Source organism: Ahaetulla prasina, chromosome 1 (genome assembly GCF_028640845.1).
Source record: "Ahaetulla prasina isolate Xishuangbanna chromosome 1, ASM2864084v1, whole genome shotgun sequence".
NCBI lineage: Eukaryota > Metazoa > Chordata > Lepidosauria > Squamata > Colubridae > Ahaetulla > Ahaetulla prasina.
Window position 1 is genome coordinate 322,442,048 of NC_080539.1, and position 19,237 is coordinate 322,461,284.

Consider the following 19,237-nt stretch of genomic DNA (forward strand, 5'->3'; position numbering starts at 1 on the left):
AGCTGGAAAAGTGAACATGCTCTTTCATCAAAGCTGTTTCTGACAGAGAACAGCAAAGCGCTCCAAGCATCTTGATCAGAGATTATTCCACCTTTCTGGGAACATTCCAGCCGCAGCTCATGGCTTTGACCACAGTGCTATAGAGCTTTATCCAGGCTTCACGCACATTCATCTTGAAGGCAGGACCATGGCATTTCTCCAGCATATAGAGCAAGGAGTCCCCTACAGCCTACAAATCATAAAGAAGATTACAGAGTTAGTATTCAAACAGCAGACTTCTCAAGACAAATATAATTTATTAATATTATAAAGAGATGATGATCTACCAAATGGTAGAAACATGGTACTTAAAAAGGAATGTCACCTTCCTTCCACCTGCTACTAATTTGACTTTTCTTGCTGCTACCCATCACTGAAAAGTAATGCCCAATCTATAAATATAAAAGACAACTTCACTAACTATACTCATTCAAATAAATGGCTTTTTGTTGCCAAATGCATCAGTGATTGTATTTTGAACAGGGAGAACTACATTAGGGAGGTTATCCCACTGCCCTGCACAACCTGAAAACTTTTAGCATCTAAACAGAGATGTATTTACTAAACTACAACTGCAAACATAACAATCATTGAAAAGCAAATCCACTCTTTATCTCCAAATATGAAATAAAAGGCACATTCTCAGATTCTATCTGTTATATAGGTATAGTTAAAGGCTCCCCTCGCACATATGTGCTGGTTGTTCCCGACCCTAGGTGCTCATCTCTGTTTCAAAGCTGAAGAGCCAGCACCGTCCGAAGACATCTCCGTGGTCATGCGGCAAGCATGACTAAACGCCAAAGGTGCATGGAACGCTGTTACCCTTCCCACCAAAGGTGGTCCTTATTTTTCTACCTACATTTTTTACATGCTTTCAAACTGCTAGGTTGGCAGAAGCTGGGATAAGTAAGGGGAACTCATCCCATTACACGGCACTAGGGATTCGAGCCACTGAACTGCTGACCTTTCAATCGATAAGCTCAGCTTCTTAGCCACTGAGCCACTGAATCCCCGCGTTTATCTTTTAGCTGTAACTTATGGATAGAAGATCCCATCTACACCCCATTTATGTATTGGTTCCTTTCTTAGCTATTTTTTTGTCAATGTTTTAAATGTATTAATGTTCTAGTTGTTTTATACTCCTGTTTTATAAAGTTGTAAGCCACCAGAGTTGCTCTGTGATGAGATGAATGATATATGAATTTTATAAAGAATAGAATAGAATAGAATAGAATAGAATAGAATAGAATAGAATAGAATAGAATAGAATAGAATTTTTTATTGGCCAAGTGTGATTGGACACACAAGGAATTTGTCTTGGTGCATATGCTCTTGGTGTACATAAAAGAAAAGATACATTCATCACGAATCATAAGGTACAACACTTAATGATAGTCATATGGTATGAATAAGCAATCAGGAAACAATCAATATCAGTATAAATCATCAGGATACAACCAACAAAGTTACAGTCATACAGTCATAAGTGAAAGGAGATGGGTGATCGGAACAATGAGAAGATTAATAGTAGTGCAGATTTAGTAAATAGTTTGACAGTGTTGAGGGAATTATTTTGTTTAGCAGAGTGATGGCATTCGGGAAAAAACTGTTCTTGTGTCTAGTTGTGTGGAATTGTCTGCAGCAAGTAGATCCTGGGAAGTTGTCCTGCAGTGAGTTTGCTGCGGCAAAAAGCAAGGCACAGCATACCTGCTGTAAGTGCTTACCTCAAAGGACTCAATCTTTACCCCAACTGCTTGGTGTTTCCTGCCAAGATTAGCGAGGTACTCCTCTAGGCAGTGTAAATTCTCCAAATGAGTTACAGCTGCATCAATTACCAGCATTACCTACCAAGGAGAAAAGATAATACAATAAAAAAACCAAATCTGGAATTCTATTTTGGATGACTGTGTCCTTTTCTAAAAAGCTTTCTGCGAACATTACAAGCAAAGGTTTCTGCTACAATTCACCATAGTGCAAGGACCACCACCACAGGGACAAAAGCTTATTTGAAAGAAATCTGTATCTTCCTACTGATGTCTCCTTTCTCCTTCAATTATTTATTTATTATAATATTTGTTGAATTTATATCCTGCCACCATTTCACAATTCTTGGTGGATTAAAAAATTTTTAAAACATCTGGGATTTGATTTTTTAAAAAATATTCAAATCAAGAATTTAATGACCAAAATACAGCAGAACAATAAATGTTACTTCTCTGGCCATTCCTCACAATAGCCAGAATGAACAGCAGTCCAAAATACATGTGACAGAAGACACTTATTCCAAACTAGGAGTTCTAGCCAAAAGATTATTACCAAGTCTATCTGTAGATGTAGAAAATGTTTTTATATTGGAATAATAATTGAAATTGCATACAGATCACTAATATAGGCTGTTAACAGAACATACAAATACCCTCTATCTGTACATATTCAAAAAAACTACACTGATGGTATCTTAACAGTATGCCAGAATAACAGAATAACAGCAAAATAACAGAATAATAGACCTTGGAGGTTATAATAATAATAACAGAGTTGGGAGGGACCTTGGAGGTCTTCTAGTCCAACCCCTTGCTCAAGCAGGAAATCCTATACCACTTTATGGGTGTCCAATTTCTTCTTATAAATTTCCAGTGTTGAAGCACCCACAATTTCTGAAGGCAAGCCATTCAACTGATTAATTGTTCTAACTGTCAGGAAATTTATCCTCAGTTCTATATTGTTTCTCTCCTTGATTAATTTCCATCCATTGCTTCTCGCCCTACCTTCAGGTGCTTTGGAGAATAAACAGACATCCCCCTTCTTCTTTGTGGCAGCCCCTTAGAAATTGGAACACTGCTATTATGTCCTTTGTTTCATTAAACTAGACATACCCAGTTCCTGCGACCGTTCTTCATATGTTTTAGCCTCCAGTCCCCTAATCATCTTTGTTGCTCTTCTCTGCACTCTTTCTAGAGTCTCACCATCTTTCTTGTATCACGGTGACCAAACTGGATGCAAGATTCCAAATGTGATCTTATCAAGGCATTATAAAGTGGTATTAACACTTCACATAATCTTGATTCTATCCCTCTGTTAATGCAACCTAGGATTGCGTTGGCTTTTTTGGCAGTTACAGCACACTGCTGTCTCATATTTAAGTTATCCACGCATATTCCAGTTATTATACAAGCAATTCTGACTCATGGATAACCATGAGTTATCTCATAGAGACACTATCAAATTAATTTATTATAATTTTACTTTCTTGCCATTCTTCTTGAGTGGTTTTCTTTCTCAAAACAAAAACTATACAAAAAAGAGAAGGGTTTTTCCTATGTATCCATGAAGAAATACCTCAATTGGAGCACTTTGTAGGCAATTTCAAAAGGAAAAGGCCAAAATGGCTGCAGTGATAATAGCTCCCTTCAGGAGGACCATCTTATCTAGGTAGAGTCTGCCCACTTATGCAGTCAGGCCAAGAGGAAAGGCTCCAGGTGCCTAACACTCTGAGAAATGGGAATGAAACAGAAAAGTGCACGGAGGCTGATCTTCCATCATGATATCCTTCTGGCTCAAGGAAATGGGAGTAGGAAGCACTGTGTAACAGTGATTCTCCTCCTTTCTTCAAGGCCAATTCCCATTTGTGTTGGAGCAGAAAATATTGAGGCTGAGGCTCCTGTTTGTGGGTTTTCTCTAGACTGCACCTTCGTGCCATTCCTCTTTAATATCTACATGAAGCCACTAAGCAAGACCATCTGTCATCATAAGATGTGGTATGATCAGTATACTGGTCATACCCAGTTGTACATCTCCACCCTAAGCCAACTAAATAATGCCTCCATGTTACATAGCTGCTCCATGAGTTGTCCTAACTCCCACCAGACTTTCGGATGCAACTCATCTATAAAGTCATGCATATGGCATAGGGCCGGTAGGGTTACTGCCTTTTTCCCATGGTTTCTGCTCACTTGCTTTTTCTACCAGGATGGACATCCTCTGGCTCTCTTCCAAAAACAATGTCATCTTGTTTAATCCAGGAGTTGTGTATTCTGTCCAGCAGACCTGCCTAGTAGAACAGCATCTCCTGAACATCTGGGTAGCCCTAATCCTGTCAGACTTTCTGAAGACATGATTCTTGCCCCAGACTTTGGTTAGGAAGTTAGGCTAGCTCTGCTGTAGATGTGATTTTATGAATGGGATACTGTACATTGTTTATCTTGAGCATTACAGGTCATAACCTTTGGGTTTAATGCTGTAATATGGGCAGCCATATAAATTATTTAAACAAATAACTTCAATAAATTATTATAGTTTACAAAGGATTAGTGAAATGTCTTCATAAAGTCACCATGGGCATGATAAAAAGATTTATATTGAAATACTTATTTGTCACATGTTTAAAATCCCCATCTTTTTTTAGAAAATGAGAAGCTAAATGGATGACAAGAATACACAGATTTTATGCTCCTGGGTTCTACAGTTTGGAGCTATGAATTTATTCTGATCCACTATAAATAACTATTACATTTACCCAATCCTCCTTTACACTAGCTGTATACCTGCCAACACAAACTTTACCAGTTGGGACAATTTATTTTAATAAACCCTCACCTTTCTAATGTGTTCCAGGAACTCAGGTGATGAGAGGCACTCTTGAGGAGTAGAGAACGTCTTGCAATTGTACTTGAAAAGGGGCAAAAGGTCTGGATCCAAATCAAAAAGCCTAAAATACAAGGAAGGACATTCACCTGTTAATTATTTGGTTTAGGTTAGGTTTAGGTTTATTAGATTTCTATACCGCCCTTCTCCCGAAGGACTCAGGGCTTCTCTCGCCCCTTCTGTTCAACATCTATATGAAGCCGTTGGGTGAGATCATCAGTGGCTTCGGTGTGAGGTACCAGCTGTACACTGATGACACTCAGCTGTACTTTTCCACACCGGGCCACCCCAACGAAGCTATCGAAGTGCTGTCCCGGTGTCTGGAAGCCGTACGGGTCTGGATGGGGAGAAACAGGCTCAAGCTCAATCCCTCCAAGACAGAGTGGCTGTGGATGCCGGCATCCCGGTACAGTCAGCTGAGTCCGCGGCTGACTGTTGGGGGCGAGTCATTGGCCCCGATGGAGAGGGTGCGCAACTTGGGCATCCTCCTGGATGAACGGCTGTCTTTTGAAGATCATTTGACAGCCGTCTCCAGGAGAGCTTTTTACCAGGTTCGCCTGGTTCGCCAGTTGCGCCCCTTTCTAGACCGGGATGCCCTATGCATGGTCACTCACGCCCTCGTGACATCTCCTCTGGATTACTGCAATGCTCTCTACATGGGACTCCCCTTGAAGGGCACCCGGAGGCTTCAGTTAGTTCAGAATGCGGCTGCGCGGGTGATAGAGGGAGCCCCTCGTGGCTCCCATGTGACACCTCTCCTGCGCAGACTGCACTGGCTACCTGTGGCCTTCCGGGTGCACTTCAAGGTTCTGGTAATTATCTTTAAAGCGCTCCATGGCATAGGGCCGGGCTATTTACGGGACCGCCTGCTGCTACCGAATACCTCTCACCGACCCGTGCGCTCTCACTCTCAGGGTGCCATCTGCTAGACAGTGTCATTTGGCGACACCCAGGGGAAGGCCCTTCTCTGTGGGGGCTCCCACCCTCTGGAACGAACTCCCCCCAGGACTTCGTCAACTTCCGGACCTCCGAACCTTCCGCCGCGAGCTTAAAACATATCTATTCATCTGCGCAGGACTGGATTAGATTTTAAATTTATACGGGTTTTAATGGGTTTTATTATTTATATTGTTCTTTTTTAATTATTTGGCTGTGTAGAATAAGTTTTTTAATTGATATTTTATTCTGTATTTATATGTACCTTTTTATTTGCCTGTGAACCGCCCTGAGTCCCTAGGGAGATAGGGCGGTATACAAATACGATAAATAAATAAATAAATAAATAAAGGGCGGTTCACAGCCAACATAAAAACAGAATTCACAATAGTCATAAATAAATTAAAAAACAATATAAAAATCTAAATTTTGGCTAACAATTAAGAATCTTTAAAATCAAATAATAAATGCAAATAAGGTGGTAAGACTTCAGTCTCACTGTTTGAACTCAGCTCAACAATTGCTCTTTTCCATCTCATAGGCTATCCATGGACGACTTCTGGAAAAAAAACTTCAGCCTCACAAAAGACAAGAAAACCAGAAATTCAACCTCAAAAGAAAATAAGAACAGGGGCCCACCACTCATCTCTCTTCCTGACCCACTAGTTTGTTCAGGGAAGCAAACCAACTCAAAAGAAGGTAAAGCTTCCCCTTCAACTTTCAGTATAACTTTAATCTGTGCCATCATAACGGTCTTCATTCCCTGAAAGTATGTCAAGCTGGGCTGGATTTTTGGGCAATACATTTCCTTTATGCTAAGGCAAAAAAAAAAAAAAATGAAGCGGGACGCATTGGCTCAGGGGCTAGGACGTTGAGCTTGTTGATCGAAAGGTCGACAGCTCAGCGGTTCGAATCCCTAGTGCTGCTGTGTAACTGAGTAAGCTCCCGTTACTTGTCCCAGCTTCTGCCAACCTAGCAGTTTCAAAAGCACGTAAAAATGCAAGTAGAAAAAATAGGGACCACCTTTGGTGGGAAGGTAACAGCGTTCCGTGTGCCTTTGGCATTGAGTCATGCCGGCCACATGACCACGGAGACGTCTTCAGACAGCGCTGGCTCTTCGGCTTTGAAATGGAGATGAGCACTGCCCCCTAGAGTCGGCAACGACTAGCACTTATGTGCGAGGGGAACCTTGACCTTTACCTTTAAGGCAAAATGACTTTAGGTGCATTCCTTTCTCCTTCCTCAAGTTGACCTAAACTTGAAGAAGACAGTGCACCACTTGCATTCTTCCCTATCCTTGCCCTGCCTCCTGTTTGCTATTTACTTATTCAGAAATATTTATATAGTTACACATCTCACAGACAAGCTAGTTTACAACAAAAAACAATATATGTAAACAATATGCAGTATATTAGAAAACCGAGAAGGGAATGAATTCCTAATTCACCTCTCTTGTTACCAAATCAAGACTTAATTTGTAGTGTTACATGCTTGGGCATATCAGGAAAAGGATGTTAAATGTAAAGTATATTTCATATAGAGATATCATATCATCAAATGATAAAGATCTAGAGGCAAAAATCCCTGAAAATCATAATATTTATTCATTCAAAGAGCTCTATTTAATTCTGTCTTTCCCCAAATGGAAATGAATTCTTACATTTCATAGAATCATAGGGTTGGAAGGGACTTCTAGTCCAACCCTCTGCTCAAGGCAAAAGTCTTATACCATTCCAGCCAGGGGTGAAATTCAGCAGGTTCTGGAGAACCGGTAGTGGAAATTTTGAGTAGTTTGGAGAACTGGCAAATACCATCTCTGGCTGGTCCCAGAGTGGGGTGGGAATGGAGATTTTGCAGTATCCTTCCCCTGCCACGTCCACCAAGCAACACCGCACCCACCAAGCCACGCCCACAGAACTGGTAGTAAAAAAATTTGGATTTCACCACTGATCCCAGCCAAATGGTTGTCCAGTCTATTTTTGAAAACCTCCAGTGATGGAGCATCTACAATCCAGGAGTCAAGCTATTGCATTGATTAATTGTTCTTACTGTCAAAACATTTCTCCTTATTTCTCTTTGAAAAGATCTCTTCACTTCTTGTCCTGCCCTTTGGTGTTCTAAAAAATAAATCAATCCCTTCTTCTTTGTAACAGTCTTTCAAATGTGTGGAGGATAATGTTTCTTTTTTCATTCCATGAAATAGCCTCAGATTCTCATTAGCTTTTTATTGTTAGGTTGGATTTTATACATGCATGTCATCCATAGTGGCCTTCTAATCCTGTCTCTCTCTCCAGCTATTCAGCCTCTAAATAGATAAATTAACTAATCTCCCAAGAACATTCTTCCTGTTTACATTGCAGGCATCCTTCCTCGTTATTGAGGGTGTATAAGAAACTACAAGATCAGTATACAGTTATTATATACACATAGTCAAATAAATTGGCACATAGTCAAATAAAGTGGCACAAAGAAATTAACACCTTTGATGTGTGAGCTGCATTAGATACCAGTTTACTTCTGGGTCCAATTCAAGGTGTTGGTTCTAGCCTTTAAAGCCCTACAAGGTATTACCTATGGAACTGTCTATGGAATCCATTACCTCAGCCCATCCCAATAATTTTTCTGGCAGTTTTATTCTATTCATCTTAAGCCGCAGTGGTGCAATGGTTAGAGTGCAGTACTGCAGGCTACTTCTGCTGACTGCCAGCTGACTGCAATTTGGCTGTTCCAATCTCACCAGGCTCAAGGATGACTCAGCCTTCCATCCTTCCGAGGTGGGTAAAATGAGGACCCAGATTGTTGGAGGCAAAATGCTGATTCTGTAAACTGCTTAGAGAGGGCTGTAAAAGCACTGTAAAGTGGTATATAAGGCCAAGTGCTATAGCTATTAATTGGGGGAGTGTGTCAGTGTTGACTCTTGGCAACTTCCTGGAACAGTCCCTATAGGTGTTTTGGAAAGATTTCAGAAGTCCCATTGCCTCCTTTCTAGGGCTGAGAGGGAAGGAGTAGACCAAGGTCACCCAGTTGGCTTTGTGCCTAAGGCAAGATTAGAACTTACAGTCTCCCAGTTTTAGCTTGGTGCCTTAACCACTATTTGAAACTGGTGCCTTAACCACTATATGTTCTTCTCTCTTCAAGTTACTAATATGTTAAACTGGAAATCATTAATGAGCAAAAATGGCAAGAAGGTGATGAGTAGCAGGAAGAAAGTGGAACTGATTAACTCTTTTTTTTTTTTTTTGCATCTTTATACAAAAAGAGAAAAAATAACCAGTCCAACTTATCAAAAATAGCATAAAATGCAGATTAGGAATGCAAGTCAAAATAAGCAAGAAAATATCCCAATGATGCTTTTCCAAAAGGCAACTGGACTTTTTGGTTTTTTGCTTGAAAATGTTTTGCTTCTCATCAAAGAAGTTCTGACTGAATGGTGGGGAATGGAAGGATTTATATTCTTTACAGTCATCTGGTCGTTAGCACTCTGCTCTGAGGATCAATATTAGTTCTCTGAAAGTCATTGAGGCCACTTGGGGGTTTATGTGTATCCTCAGTCACCTGAATCAGAGTGCAAAAAGGTGTGGAACCTTCTTGCGACTCCTGAAAGGATTGTGTTGTAGATAGAATAGGTGGTGTCATATCCCTCCCCTTCTGTTGACTGATGGTTTTTCAAGTTTAACATAGATAGTGTTTTTGCTCCATGTTGTGGGTTTCAGAAGTTGTGGATGCTTCATGTTTGGAAGTTTTTAAGATGAGATTGGACAACCACTTGTCTAAAATGGTATAGGGTCTCCTGCTTGAAGAGGGAGTTGGATTAAAAGACCTCCAAAGTCCCTTTCAACTCTGTTATTCTGTTAAATCAGGTGGCCAACTTATAACTCATAGTCCTCTTCTGTGGCACCCACTGGACTCACACAGTGTCTGGGAACAGTCTTTGCAAAGGATTTTGGTAATTTAAAGGTGTTTTAAATTTTAAAGCTCCCACTTTATCCCTTAAAAATTATTTATCACCCAAAATTGGTCTGATCTTTTCTGAACTTTGGGGTTTTTAAGAAGCTTAAAGCATTCAGCATTAAGCTTCTTAAGATATTCAGCTAATATCTTTGATATCACCAAAACAAAAATTTGGACCCAGGGCTACAGAACATACCATGTTGTTACAAACCATGAGCTCCACCACAAGAAAGTTTCTTCCTGTGCTCTAGATCAGGGGTCTCCAACTTTGGTCCCTTTAAGACTTGTGAATTTCAACTCCCAAAGCTGGCTGAGGGACTCTGGGAGTTGAAGTCCACAAGTCTTAAAGGGACCAAGGTTGGAGACCCCTGCTCTAGATTATATTGCAATCTTACTTTCAGTATTTCAGTGTCTTTTATCACTAATCATGGAAGCTGGAGCTGTCTTCACTGCATCTGGAAGGCCTGAAAACTCCCGAGGTCTTTTTTTGTGCATTCAGTGTCAATTCAGGTCATTTTGATAAATAAATGAAATTTATTCTTAGAAGCTAACACATATCTCTCTATACTTATTTACCCTTAGCTTGATTTATGTTTTGAGACTTATATAGAATAGAATAGAATAGAATAGAATAGAATAGAATAGAATAGAATAGAATAGAATAGAATTTTTTATTGGCCAAGTATGATTGGACACACAAGGAATTTGTCTTGGTGCATATGCTCTCAGTGTACATAGAAGAAAAGATCATCAAGAATTCTAAGGTACAACACTTAATGATAGTCATAAGCAATCAAGAAACAATATCAATATAAATCATAAGGATACAAGCAACAAAGTTGCAGTCATAAAGTCATAAGTGGAAGGAGATAGGTGATGGGAATGATGAGATTAATAGTAGTGCAGATTTAGTAAATAGTTTGACAGTGTTGAGGGCATTATTTGTTTAGCAGAGTGATGGCATTCGGGAAGAAACTTCTTGTGTCTAGTTGTTCTGATATGCAGTGCTCTATAGCATCATTTTGAGGGTAGGAGTTGAAACAGTTTATGTCCAGGATGTGAGGGGTCTGTACCCCTCTTGATGCAATGCCCTTAGACCACCCCGCAATCCCTTTTTCATTTTACCACATCAAAAGATGGGGTAACGCATTTATTAAAGGATAATAGATTAAATCAAAGTCAGTAAACCACTTCTGCTCATTTAAAATCATTTTACTGAATGTTGAAATCAACTTCAACTGTTTTACATTTCTAGAGGTCACATCCCACTTGCTTCTTCCTGTTTTCTACTTCTTAAACTTCGGATCACAAAATGTGACAGGCGTTGTTCGGCTGCTCCCTTGTACGCACCATTTCCTCTGCTGGAGAACTGATTCTGGAATTAATTGTGCTTGCCCGCAAGGCTCAGGCCTGGCATCAGTTCGGATGATTGACATGTCACAAACAATTAGAAACATCTCCAATACACTTTGCAGTGCTATGCAAATGTGGAGGGGCTTGGGACTGCTCCCTCGAATTACAGAAGCCATACTTGGTAGGAAGAAAAATCCAAAATCCAAAATAGTGGCTATAAAAACATATAATTCCATGCATATTTGTCTTGCTGGCTGTTGATGTTGAATTTCATCAACTCTATAAAGTTTGTTTTTTATGGATGTTTACTCAAAAGCACATGCTGTTATCACTTAAAACATAAAATACTGTTTAAAATTCCCCCTTCTCTGCCCCAGATGCCTTAACACCTAAGCTTTCTATGAGTTAATTGTAATATTTAGTGCTACAAAAGAGACATTCTGAATATGACCAAGACCATTTTGATATTTTATAGGCTCCATAAATACTCTGGGAAATTAAAAACAAGCTCATCTTCTAAAACCTAACTTAAACTAAACCTTAGAGCATCTGAGAGAAATAAAATGGCTTTTCGGTATGACCCTGATCAATTTATATTAATCCTAAATTTCTGTACCCTTATTTTAAAATGTTTTTGTCTTTCACTTTTTTCCATAAATTACAGTAGTAATTTAAAAAGTATAAAATATACTTTTATTAATATTTAAGACAACAGACGTTTCTAGCAAAAATCAGTCTTCATCCTTTGAGATTAGAAACTGAAAAAGTCACTTAATTTTTTAGAATAGAATAGAATAGAATTACTATTAATCTTCTCATTGTTCCCATTACCCATCTTCTTCCACTTATGACTGTATGACTATAACTTTGTTGCTTGTATCCGTACGATTTATATTGATATTGTTTCCTGATTGCTTATTTGTACCCTATGACGATCATTAAGTGTTGTACCTTATGATTCTTGATGAATATATCTTTTCTTTTATGTACACCAAGAGCATATGCACCAAGACAAATTTCTTGGTGTCCAATCACACTTGGCCAATAAAAAAAATCTATTCTATTCTATTCTATTCTATTCTAATCAGTCCCCTTCTAATCCTTTGAGATTAGAAACTGAAAAAGTCACTCAATTATATATATTATAAATGCCTTGTTAGAAAAATGCTTCCACCAATATGAAATCCATATGTAAATGTGCTATTTATTTTGATATTCATGATTTTTCCCCCATGGTTTCCAGGATGTGTGGGCTGATTATATGCATTTGATGCACATTTGAAACATTAAGTGGAAAAATATATTTCCATTAATCCAGATGTATTGCCAGTTAAAAACGTTGGCTATGAAGCAGACAAATTTCACCCTTTAAAGAATTTCCTTACAGTGCTGATGAACTAAACCGAATTCTAACCATTCAGATGGTACAAATGTGAAACGTAACAAATCATGATAGAGAAGAAAGTCTGCTAAACTGCTTCAGGGATCAAGGTGGCAGGAGATAATAGAAATTGGTTTAATTTGGATTTCTTTTCCAGATTGAGCTTTTTTGTAAGGAATTTTTTTAAACTAGAAAATAACTATCTTGGAATGCAACGATTGGTTTTCAATCTCCCAAATATATAATTTCATAATCACCAGATTATATTTGTCACTTTTAATCTTATTTGCAAGTTAAAGCTTTAAGAACTATAAGATCAACTGTATATTGTACCATCTATACTAGAATGTGTATCACTGCAACTCCAGTTTTGCCTTTTAAAAGAAACTTTTTAATAGCTTTATCATGTTCAGGCTTGAAAGAATTCACTTGTATTTTTCATAGTTGTCTCCATCAGCTCTTACAGCACTAATAAGTGGAGTCACTTAATTATTTTGAATATTTCAAGCTTTATAATATATTCTCAGTGTAGTTTAAATTAATCGTGTTTTTTAAATAATTTATAATTTAAAATAATTTCCATCAGCTTTTATATCACTAATAAGTAGGCTAGTTTCATTCTTTTAGAGACTTCATAATTCATCAACATTACCATTTACATGTAATGTGCACACATTTTGCCCATTTTTAGATTATAAGAAATCAAGTTCTGGCTTGGGTAATACACACACACACACACACACACACACACACACAATATTGAAGCAACAACCCTCCTCCTTCCATGCCTTGGGAATAATTGATTCCTTTTTATATTGATTGCCTTTTGATGCAGTTCTTTTGGTTAGTTCCTGATATATTTTGCCTTAAAAAAAAACCAAATGTAACAGCAATAACAAATGTGAAAGCAAAGGAAACAAAAGGATTAAAAAACAGGTCACACAAAAGCACAAAAAAGCCCTTATCATTTAAAGATCATAATACCTGAGCAATGACACAAAACATTAACACATTTCTATCCAATATTTCGATCAAAAATGTGCTTGATTTTTTCCGAGAGGTTAATTTATTACAAATTACTTCCCTGATATAACAAAAATATAAACTAAAATTAAATTAAAAGTTTCTTTAAGACTCTTTGCTGTTTTTATCCTATGCTATTTCTCTAGATCAGTGATGGCTAAACTTTTCCGACTTATTGCTCAAAGCACACATGCGCCCAAACCCACAAAATGCAATGCGTGTCCAGCCCCCACACATGTGCCCCACTCACCTACGCATGCATGTATGGCCCCCTACATGCATCTCACTCCCACGCATACATGCACTCCCCCCTGCACATATATACACGCCCCCCTGCACCTGCCCCACCCCCGCACATACATGGAAGAGACCCAAAAACCAGCTGGCCAGTAGGAGGGGCGCACACATGTGCAGCAGAACTGAACTGAAGCGATGGTGTGCATGCCATCAGCGGTGGCACACAGTGCCATAGGCTCGCCATCACGGCTCTAGGTTTTAAGAATCATTTAGCTAAATAAATATATTTTTACATTTTTCCAATGTTTTCTATAGTAAATTAGCAAATTCATAACAAAATAACAAAACTGAACTAATGTCTCATATCATACGATTTATATGTCCTAAGGAAAACTGACAATAAAACTCCAGTACAGAGAATTATTATGCTATTGAGAGATACAATGATACAATTATAATTACTTAAAATCAAACTGGACACTGCCAGTTCTTCTGTAGAGCCTACTCAGCCAAAACAGATTTCTTATCAAAGTAGCTAACCCTACAAATTGTAGAATTTTAAATCCTTTTTTCACATACATTTTTCTTATGATAATGAGATTCAGTTAATACTTCCAAGATTCCTAATACTATCAAAACATGTTGTACTGCTGTTTGCACAATCCCTCCCCCAGTATTCAAAAAACACAGAAAAACTTAAAAATAGTTGATAACAATTCTGTACATAACAATCATGTGACTGCCACCTAAAAAGGTATGTTGCAAATCTTTGGATTTGAATGCATTTCTATGAGCAAGGCCAGGAAATGGTTTTCAGAACTCGTTTCTGAAGTCCAGAAGAATTCTATTTCTTGTGATTAAGTTGGTTATTTTGATTATAGGTAGTTATCTGTTCTGGCAACAGTGTCCCTCCTAAAATTGCAAAATGCAATTAGAGTTTCAGGAAGAAGAGTGAATTACAGAAAGCCTTCCTGGGTTGTTCATTAGTACTGCTGCATTTTTATATGCTAATTCCCTCCCCTATTTCTTAGGATTTGACATTGAGCAATGCCTCGTGAGTATATCCAACTTCTCAAATTTAGTCTCCAGTGCAAACCATCGCACAGTTACAGAACTGCTTCTTCACCTTCAGTATGAATTTCACATTTCAGCAGTTCTTTCTCTTCTGCTTGCTTAATTAAAGGAACTGTTTGGACAGGATAACCCTGTAGTGGGTGTGAGTTTTTATTTTTTCAGTGGTAGGTAATGTTGTATTCTGAAGCTTCTATTCTTTTTAGGGAACATTCCAAGGATCTCTACCAGTGGTGGGTTTCAAAAAATTTTACTACCGATTCTGTGGGTGTGGCTTGGTGGGCGTGGCAGGGGAAGGATACTGTAAAATCTCCATTCCCTCCCCAATCCATGGGAAGGATACTGCAAAATCCCCATTTTCTCCCGATCAGCTGGGACTTGGGAGGCAGAGAATAGATGGGGGTAGGGCCAATCAGAATTTTTTACTACCGGTTCTCCAAACTACTCAAAATTTCCACTACCGGTTCTCCCGAACTGGTCAGAACTTGCTGAAACCCACCTCTGATCTCTATGCCAGTAATAATCCATTAAATAATCAATAGAAATACTCCACAATCTTACACATACAGTGACACATCGGTTTTCATAAACAAAACCCATGGTGTTTTTTTTTAACATATCTTTATATTGATCCACAAAAAAAGAAAATCTAAATCTGATGTTTTGCACAATTCACTTGTTAATTTTTTTCCTGCCTTTCCTCTAGGAATAAAAGTGGTACAACTATCACCCCATCCTCCCTTATTCCCATCATTGCAAAAACAATCCTGCTGAACAGCAACTGGCTCAAAGTCACAGAATTCACTTCCATGGCAGAGAGCAAATTTAATCCCTGAAATTTCTTATCGGAGACCAACACCTTTTCCAATAAATATCTGAGCTCCATTACTTTTTAGGTCTCTGGTAAAGCTATTTATTCAAGGAAAAAGGAGGGCTTAAAGTGCTTTTAGTTATTACACTTAATCAGTCCCAGAACAAAAATACTATTCTTTAGAAAGGATGCAAGGACTATAGTATTAGAATCTCTTCAATTGACATAGCAAGATTTTTTAAAAAATGCTCTGCTGGATGATCCCAAAGGCCTATCTGGTGAGGGGTTCCATTTTCATCACAGATGCCAGCAGAAGTTCACAAGTCATCCGCATCTTTTATGCAACCCCCCCTTTTCTCCTCCTACCTAAGTTTCCAGACACCGCAATTGAAATTTAGTCCACCTCTCCTGCTGGAAATACTCCTGGAGCCTCACATCCTCCATAAATTTACCACTGGCATTTTTAAACCTGGGACAAATTGATGAGTCCCTACATCTTGTGCTTGTACATTCCTCAGTTTAAGAACACAGCATGGAAATGGAATCTCTTCTATCTTAAAGCTCTAAAGTGGTTAAAACCAGCTACCTCCTTTCTCTTAATCCTTGTTCTTGAAGATTCAATGTCATTTATATGAATTTAACCAGGCAGAGTCCTCTCCACTGTGCATTCTTGCTCTAAAATCAAACGATGGAGCAAACGCACAAATGCATAGGAGATGTGAAGAACAGTTTCTGTTTTTCCTCAGACTTTTTGTTTTGTTTTGCTACCTTCCCATAGAGCAATAGCGAGTTATTGGAATGAAGACATAAGACACTTAAGAATCAAGACATGGGGAAAGCAGAAAAGGGAGCCTGCTCCCAACTAGCTAAGGGATGAGAACAGCAGCCGGGTTTCTAACCTTTGTCCAGCAACCAAAGCCCCATGAGATGCTCCCAAACAGCCTTTATTCAGAGCACTACCTCTCGATTCTCATCCTCTCCTGCCAGCACAGTAATTTATTAGAACTGATGATGATAGGAGCTGTTAACATCTGGAGGGCACTGAACAGGGAGTAGATGTTGCTTGAAAAAGCATTAAGAGGCGGAGGAGGGAAGGCTTACCTTAAAGAAGGGAAATGGGAAGGGAAGCAAGGTCGCAAGCAGGATTAACCCCAAGTCAGAATAGAGTAGAATAGGATTTTTTTATTGGCCAAGTGTGATTGGACACACAAGGAATTTGTCTTGGTGCCTATGCTCTCAGCGTACATAAAAGAAAAGATACCTTCATCAAGGTGCAACACTTACAACACTTAATGATAATCATAGGGTACAAATTTAACACTTAATGATACAACACTTAATGATAGTCATAGGGTACAAATAAACAATCAGGAAACACCAAGTCAGCGGTTGGTCAACCCACAAGGGTACTTTTCTGGCCGGAGGGAGCTTTGAATGAAGTTCGCTGAGGATGATGGGCTACTCCCGAGGTTTAAAATGCTCAGCCTCAAACCTGAAGCGGCGACCACAATTCTCTCCCCCCCCCCCCATCCTCTCGTACCAGAGCCTCTCACCTGCGTCCTCCGATCTGGCGACCTATCTTGCCCTACCTGGTGAACAGGACGACGCCGTGCTCCAGGGGGCTGTCACCCACTTTCTGCCAGCTCTCCCGGATCAGCTTCTGATCCGCGCTGGAAAGTCCGTCGCGCTCCATTTTCTCCGAGACCGGGAGCAGCGCCGTTTCGGGAAGAAGCTCCGCTCGCCTCCAAAAAGGCTCTCGGAGTAACAGGTGGCCCGGATCCGAATCCGAATCCCCGAGCAAAACAAAACACAAAAAATCCACTTGCTGGGCTCGACGGAGCTTTGAAAGCCGTTTTCTCGCCCGGAGCTTTTCTTCACATCTCTGGAACGGCTTGGCTTCTTTCTTTCTTTCTTTTTTTCCCTTTTTTCTATTTTTTTTTTTTTCTTAGGGCGCCACTCGGTTGGGAGGAGGAGAAGCGTCTCCAACCCTGCCCAGAGAAGGAGCCCGAGCGCTCCGGGGAAACGCCATGTTGCTTCTCGGAGCCACCAAGGGGAGAGAAGGATCCCCGATCCCGCGCCTCCTCGCCCGGCTCTTCCTGATTTCCGATCGGGAACGCGGCCCTGCCCTGCCCCCGTTTCGCCCGAACGGGCGCAAGGACGCGAGCGCCTCTCCCCGACGGCAGCACCTTCCCAGCCTCTGGTGGTCACAACCTGGCCACGGGCGCTCTTAAAGGCACAGTGCCCTCTTTCAGTCCCCGTCGAAAACAACAGCCCACGAGATACGCCCGATTTCTCTGTGTGTGTGGTGGTGGTGGTGGTGTGTTTCTCTGATGTTGCCCTGGTCCCGGATTAGGGGACGTGGCTTGACTACTTTTACTTTATTTTATTTATCCAGTATTTGAGAGGCTGCCACAAAGAAGAGGGAGTCCAGCTAGTCTCCAAAGCACCTGAGGGCAGGACAAGAAACAATGGATGGAAACTAATCAAGGAGAGAAGCAACTTGGAATTGAGGAGAAACTTCCCAACGGTGAGGATAATTAACCAGTGGAATACCTTTGCCTTCAGGAGTTGTGGGTGCTTCACAGTGGTGGGATTCAAGTAATTTAACAACCGGTTCTCTACCCTAATGATTTCTTCCAACAACCAGTTTGCCAAATTGCTCAGAAAGTTAACAACAGGTTCTCCCGAAGTGGTGCAAACTGGCTGAATCCCACCACTGGTGCTTCATCACTGGAGGCTTTTAAGAAGACACTAGGCGGTGGCTTTTTCTGAAATGGTACAGGACCTCCTGCTTGAGCAGGGGGCTGGGACTAGAACAGCAGTCACCAACTGGTGGTCCGTGAGAAAATTTTGGTGGTCCGCAGAAAAATTATTTGCATTTTTTAATATTGCACTAACTTAGGGGTTCTCAAACTATGGCCCCTGGGCTGGATATATGCAATGAACGTTTGTGTTGCTGCAGGGCGTCTCCCCCTGTGGGGTCTTTTTGTGGGGGCTGGAGAGGGGCAGAAATTCCAACTTGGGGTCTGCTTCAGCCTCCTGGTGCAGGGATTTGAGCGAAGGCTGCAGGGAAATTCCGATGGCGGCAAGGAGCCGGAGAGCCTTGTTCCAGTGGGTCTGCATCATGGCCTGGAACTGGCTGACCATCTCAGCCAGCTGAGCCTCCAGGCGCTAGTACCTGGCCTTGCACTCCCGCAGGTCTTCCCTCTGCTTGGAAAGCCTATGCTCGTAGTCCTAAGTGAGGTGCTTCTGCTGAACCTCCTCGGTCAGATCCAATTTGAACTGAGTCAGCTGTTTTGCCAACCCTCTTGCGGTGGCTGCTTAGCTCCAACAACTACTTCCTATTGGGGCCCTAAGGAGCCCGGGTGGGGAGGCGAGGAGTGGCTGGGAGGGAGGGGCAAGTAGAGGCCAGTGAGGCACCCCTCCATATGAGTGACATTGAGTTGGCCATGCCTACCCAGTCACATGATCACCCAGCCAGTCACCCAGGCAGATCGTATTAGAGGTCCGCACGATTTAAAATTATGAATTTAATGGTCCCTGAGGTCCGAAAGGTTGGTGACCCCTGGACTAGAAGACCTCCAAGGTCCCTTCCGGCTCTATTCTGATGATTTTGAAAGAAAAGGAATGAATTGGGCTAAGGAGAAGTAGTCAGACAGAAGTTGCAACAAGCCATCTCTTGATCTCCTGCTGGGGTTGGAAAAGAAAAACCAGGGACTTGCCAATCACCTCATCCTGAAGTCACATCTTTACTCCAAGGTGGGTGCAGCCAAGGGAAGGCAGGAGCTTAT

General features: G+C 40.6%; 1 protein-coding gene across 2 annotated transcripts in view; it reads right to left on the reverse strand.

Annotated features, from left to right (window-relative positions):
- Nucleotides 1-17,598, reverse strand: part of NGB (neuroglobin) — a 33,048-nt gene extending 15,450 nt beyond the window's left edge. For both annotated transcript variants that reach the window (XM_058162433.1, XM_058162432.1), the window contains exons 1-4: nt 17,036-17,598; nt 4,636-4,747; nt 1,764-1,883; nt 92-229 (exon numbers count right to left, since the gene is read on the reverse strand). In XM_058162433.1, coding sequence (XP_058018416.1) covers nt 92-229; nt 1,764-1,883; nt 4,636-4,747; nt 17,036-17,139 — 474 coding nt within the window. In that variant the 5' untranslated portion in view covers nt 17,140-17,598. The remainder of the gene's footprint in view (nt 1-91; nt 230-1,763; nt 1,884-4,635; nt 4,748-17,035) is intronic.
- Between the last annotated feature and the right edge of the window lie 1,639 nt (nt 17,599-19,237).